At 41.4% G+C, this 6,133-nt stretch overlaps 1 protein-coding gene across 1 annotated transcript; it reads right to left on the bottom strand.

Moving 5' to 3' along the window:
* Nucleotides 1-3,087: 3,087 nt before the first annotated feature.
* Nucleotides 3,088-5,078, bottom strand: LOC122546133 (deleted in malignant brain tumors 1 protein-like; the record flags this gene model as incomplete). Its single annotated transcript, XM_043684952.1, has 2 exons — nt 3,088-3,432; nt 4,764-5,078. Coding segments are annotated over 2 exons (641 nt in total), but the record flags the coding sequence as incomplete, so codon positions are not given.
* Nucleotides 5,079-6,133: the final 1,055 nt, after the last annotated feature.

Raw genomic sequence — 6,133 nt, 5'->3', positions numbered from 1 at the left:
CACTCGACCAGCACAAGGGCTTCCACCATCTGATAGCCTGAACTGAAAGTGCTCTGTGAAAACATTACACATTCAATGCACATTCCCTTCATCACTCAGGGCCACATAATGTATAGATACAGGAAAGAGCGTTTTAAATGTTCTCATGAGAAGTACTTATTGTGCTGAAACTTAATTTCTTACAAAATTAATCGATCAAGTGTAACCTTTTAGCAAGAATGTGCAGCACATAAATGTTTCAAAATATCTTATTGCACCTGGAACTGCCAGGTTCAGTTTCCCTTTCTATGTTGAACATTCCATGAAATATTTTGCAAACAGTTGCATTTGTGCTTTCTCTTCCTGTCACTCCGTTGATGTCTGTCCACGCGTGACTTTGTCTAATGCTCACCCTATTTTATAGTGCACATAACTGTACGTTCGTCCAATATAAATACTGTCTCAGCTTTCATTCATCAGCGCACATGAGAATACTAGACCTTACGAGAATATAACTGAAAGACAACATATATATTAGCATGACAGCAATAGCACTTTGAGTAGTTGTAGAAGTGTAAATACTGAAAGGGGACGAAAAGTCATTTCAGGCTATTATCACGTGTACTTAGATACAAATGTCCAGAACTAATTCACAGAATCAAAGATTTAAGAAGTCTTCAGCACAGAGAAAGAACCTTCGGCCCACCAATTCTGTTTCTGTCAAAAACAAGCTCCTAAATATTTTAATCTCATTTTCCAGCACTTGGGTTCGTCCTTAACTCCTTCGCATCACAAGTGCACATCTAAATATATCTTAGATTTCACTAACGTTTCTGCCTCGACCACATTTACAGGCACTGAGTTCCAGACAACTCCACCGCCCCAGTGGATGAAAAAGAATATCCTCAGGTCCCTCTGAACCTTCTGTCCATCACCTTAACTCTGTGCCACAAGGTAAGCAATTGCATAACATAGGGGAAAGATTCCTTCTTGCTTATTATACACCTCAATCCTGCCCATACTCAGTCGTATCTGTTCAAAGGAAATGAATCCAAATCTGGCTAAGTTGTCTTCATAGCTAAATGTTGTTCATCTCAAGAAAATCTCTCATCCGTTGCCCCCTGCATTGTCTCCATTACTGTCAAATCCATCCTCTGATGTGGATTCCTTAACTGCACACAGTTTTCTGCTCTGGTCTAAATCATGCTTCTTGCAGTTTGAGAATAAACTTGTTCGCCCTAAAAACACTGTCTTCAGCTTCTAACGAAGCATTTTATGATCTTTATAGAGGAAAAGTGAAGCTTCCATCAGGTCAACAGCATAACAGCTGTTTGTAAGTTATTCTGCACAATGGAATTTTTGACAACTTGTGCGCTGGACCTGACACGAGAGGAGACCTTCCCTGAGCTCACTGCTTGCAAACTGCTTTTCTGATTGATGGCAAGTCACACAGTTGCTTATATCTACCGCACAGCATTCCCCTAACTTTAGTTCCAATGCTGTTGCAATGTCCCCGATTGTAATTCGAGATGAGTACTTAACACACAATCAGCAAGAAGCCATTGCCTCGACATTTCAATGATCATGAAAGCGTCCTTTCAGGGTCTCATCACCATCCCGAGCTACATAAAGCACAGCGACTCCCAAGATATTATATAATTGCAGTGCGGCGACTTTGCATGTGAAACATCTCAAGACATTTGTTTTGTATGGAATCCGTCTCTCGTGCATTATCTACAAAATTCAAACTGCGCTTTCAGTCTCTGCAATGCTGCACGAGATCAGACGTTTCTCAGAGAAGATAAAAAGCTCTACTAATTGAAAGAAATGCGGTCATTTCAAGTAATGGAGTCCTAGAGATGTCCAGCACAGAAACAAACCCTTCAGTCCAACTCCTCCATGTCAATCACATATTCTAAATTAATCCACTCCCATTTGATAACATTCCACCCACATATCTCTAAACCCTTCCTATTTATTCACAAATTCACATGCCTTTTAAATGTTGTAACTGTACTATCCTCCAACACCTCACTGTCAAGATATTTCATACGTACAACCTCTTTTGTGACAAACATTTTCCCTCAGTTCCATTAGAAATCTTTTCCCCTTACTTTTAACCTCTGCCCTCCAGATTCGGATTTCACTATCCTGGGGACAATGCCTTGTCTATTCACCTTATGCATGCCCCTCCTGATATAATAAACTTCTGTCCGGTCTCCCTTCAGCCTCCGACCATCCAGGGAAAAACGCCCCAGTCTATTTATCTTCTCCCTATAAGTCAATCTTTCCAACTCTGCTGGTGAAATGCAGGAGGTTTACTGGCCTCTTTGGGAAGTGGTGTTAGCATTTCAAGTCGAGTGACTCTTTATCAGAACTAACGCATTCTTTGTGCACGTGTGTCAACTTTACTTTTGGGTTAAGAAACTGTAATTAGATTAGATAACTTAGAGTGTGGAAACAGGCCCTTCGTCCCAACACGTCCACAACGACTCTCCGAAGAGCAACCCACACAGACCCATTCCTCTCCATTTACCCCTTCACCTCACACTACAAGCAATTTAACATGGCCAATTCACCTATACTGCACATCTTTGGTGCATGTGAGAGGAAACCAGAGCACCCAGAGTGAACTAACGCAGAAACGGGGAGAATGTGCAAACCACTCAGACAGTTCCCTGAGGCGGGAATTGAACCCGGGTTTCTGGCGCTGTGAGGCAGCAGTGCTATCCACTGTGCCAGCCTGCCGCCCCTTAAGATTAGATGAGATAAGATTAGATTCCCTACATTGTGGAAAGTGGCTCTTTGGACCAACCAGTCCACACTGACCCTCCGACGTTAAACCCACCCAGACCCATTTCCCTCTGACTAATGCAAATAACACTCTGCGTAATTTAGCATAGCCAATTCACCTGACCTGCCACGTAATGCTTGTATCTCACAACAAAATGGTGTCAATTTCTCATATTCATCCATCCGCACCCGCCGCCCACCTCAGATCTGCTGATATCCGAGCGATGAATAAATGGTTTGAGTGACACGGACAAGCAAGTAGTGTACATTCTCAATTTACTCAGCAGATGAATATTTACCTTGATATATCTGAGCTGGTTTAAATGTGAAGAGTCTACTTACCTGAACAGAGGACCCCTACGCTACTGCCTTCGATGTCAGACGAATTCAATGTGTTGGAGATCCTGCAGTCCTGGAGCTGTGATTCATGTCCATGACATTGGACAACATGTACCCACGAACCACCATCACTCTCCCCGTACTTTGAAGAATTATATATTTCTAAGGCATAACCGCATCCCAGCTGTCTGCAGACAACGTTGGCATCATTCTGATCCCACACGGTGTCATGCACTCCGCCCCAGCTTCCATGAGAGTAAACTTCAACTCGGCCATCACAGCGGCTTTCTCCATTCACTAGTCTTAGCGCCCAATTTTCATCTGCAAAATAAGAGTTACTGAGAACAGCGATTGAAATGAACACAGATATTCGAGAACTAACAATCATAGGAAAATGTGTGATTTGCAATCATAAAGATATTTTGTCCATTTACTTTTTCAAATACTTTCATCATGTCATTACATTTCTTCTAAAAATAAATTGAGTGGGGCGTGGAAACAAAAGTGCTGCTATTCTGGCATTCGTTGAAAATAAAGTCTCGTCTTTAGCTCGCGGCCTCATCCATTCAGGCCGACTGTCAGTCTGCAGATGCTACTCGTAGGCTTTGACCATTTATATGTTGCCACTACTCTCATGGTTGACGGCAGAGCATGTTGCACTGAGCAAATGACCCGCAACATGACTGAGACAACGGTCAAGAAGATAATGGAAATTGAGGAACAAGTGTGTTTGAGAATTATGACATTCAAAACACTTATGAAAATTTGGGATAGCACATAAATTTTAAAACATGATACTGTCACTCACTAACGTAACTGCCAATATTCTCCATTTTCTTTTGAAAATTGTCTCCACGCTATGGATACGTCAAAATCTTTTATTAGAAGGTATGAATACATCTGATTTCTGCGGCGCCATTTGTGCAGATTCTGATATTCCCTGCCAGGAGTTGAGGGCAGAATGTCATGTCTTAAAAATGTTGACACGAGTAATTCAGATGCTTTATGCATTCTCTGGAGGAATGTTGGAAAATTTATGCTCTGGAATTGAAGCCCAGTTTCAGCTCGTGACCAGGGAAACTATGAAGAAATATTGAAAACACAACTCATGCAGCTCCTAATGTTTGTCAGGAAATCAAATCTGGTTTCCACATTTGATCTGCCCGACAAGATCTTCAGGCTCATAAAAGAGTGACAAAATCATAACTAAAGGCCTGTAAAACCAACTTAGTTAAAATGAAATCAGGCATCAGCACAAATCCTGGCCTCACCAGTCACATCTCCGTTCCCTGAATGACTAAGTATCAGAATAATAATCGTTCAAATGTTCGTGAAATATTCCAAATCTAACAGTCAAACGATCATCAATTCTCCTAACAACTCATCTGGCTAATACTTTTCCTTATGGAAGGACATCTGCCGGTCTAACCTTGACTGACTGACATACGACTGCGGATTATTAACCATATAGTTGAAAGGTAATGACTTCCTGAAGTGAACTAGTGCACCAGTTGAACTCAGATTAATCAGAAAAGGCCTACAGGCCATCGGCTCAACAATGACATTCAATTCAGGTATAAATAAAATAATTACAAACTTTAAGTACACAGAAACACTGTTTAGCAAAAGAACAATTGCTGTAAAGGACACACCCGAGCAGATGACATTGGCCATATTTCCATGTGAACAGTTGAAGCTTTCCCCATGTGAAACTGGACAGTTCCACAATCGTCGCTCGTTTCCATGGCATTCATAGTTTTCCTTCCACACTGGTCGGGCTCCCCTCCCAAATCGAGCATCTCTCGGGATCGACTTTACAGTCCCGCAAAAAAGGTGTTCACAGACCACATTGGCGTCTTGTAAGTCAAAGTAAACACCGCACAGCGTTCCCCACTGCTCTCCATGCAGGACCTCCACTCGCCCAGAGCACCTGTTCTCTCCACCAACCAATCGGGGCCCATTGTTTCCTGTTTTGGATCAAATAAAGAAACAAACGTTTGCAAATATCCACGCACTTGTTCAAAATTCAAAAGAGAAAATAAATCGAATCTCATCCTCCATTGCCCAATACAACACATGACAGTTACAATGCCTTCAAAATAATTACGATTATTTCATGAAACTCTTTCCACTATTCCCATTTAAAGGGTATTCCCAAGATAGTGATTATGATCATTTACCTCAGTCCTGGAAAACCTATGAAACGAGGGTGTAAAGGTTGACTTGATGCAGTCCATAGTTTGATAACAGCAGTGTACTTTTGGTCCCGATTGCTCGTGCAGGTTAGATTGACTTTTGCAATCATGCAGTAATGCTTAACTCAATTTACTGATGAATACGTGGCTGCATTCTTGTTAGAGAGATGTGGTTGATGGTGATTTAACCTGATGCTCACTATTCATCAGCCGAGGGTTGAGCTCAGAAGGTGAGGACCATCATGGCAACTTCAGATTGTGGGGGTAATGAACCAACGCTAATGGCGTTACCTTATATCAAAGACCAGTCATTCAGCCCACTGAGGTTGCCGATTCCATCAGGGTGTTACAATACAGTGCAGCTAACGAGACGAATGTATTAAATAATTATTTTTGAAGGCAATTTCTGAAACATGGGCAACAAATGAGTTTACAAGTTTGAGGCAATTGAGATAATTATAATGTTAAAAGTTTTTTTGTACAGTAAGATGTTGAGCGTCCGGGTGACCAAATCATGACCAGTGCATCAGATGCTGGCTGCAATATGCAGTTTCAATAATATTAACCTTTATTATCCCATCGAACATACAGTAATGAAATCAATTATAACCTGTGAAAGTGTACCGTTTGGTAGAATGTGACATGGACTACCTCGAATTTGCATTGAGATGCAGAGTAACACTTCAAAATTAGCCCCTGGTACCATGCATCAATGTTTTCAAACCATTATTCATGACATCTCCCAATTTCAGTGGAGCATGCAAAGAGAGCAAAACAGATAAGTACGTGACAGATGAAACTTTAAGCAAAGAAGTTTGAGGCAGTAT

The sequence above is a fragment of the Chiloscyllium plagiosum genome, unplaced genomic scaffold (assembly GCF_004010195.1).
Source record: "Chiloscyllium plagiosum isolate BGI_BamShark_2017 unplaced genomic scaffold, ASM401019v2 scaf_47359, whole genome shotgun sequence".
Classification (NCBI taxonomy): domain Eukaryota; kingdom Metazoa; phylum Chordata; class Chondrichthyes; order Orectolobiformes; family Hemiscylliidae; genus Chiloscyllium; species Chiloscyllium plagiosum.
Note: the sequence above shows the minus strand (reverse complement) of the source record. Positions and strands in the feature narration are given on the sequence as shown.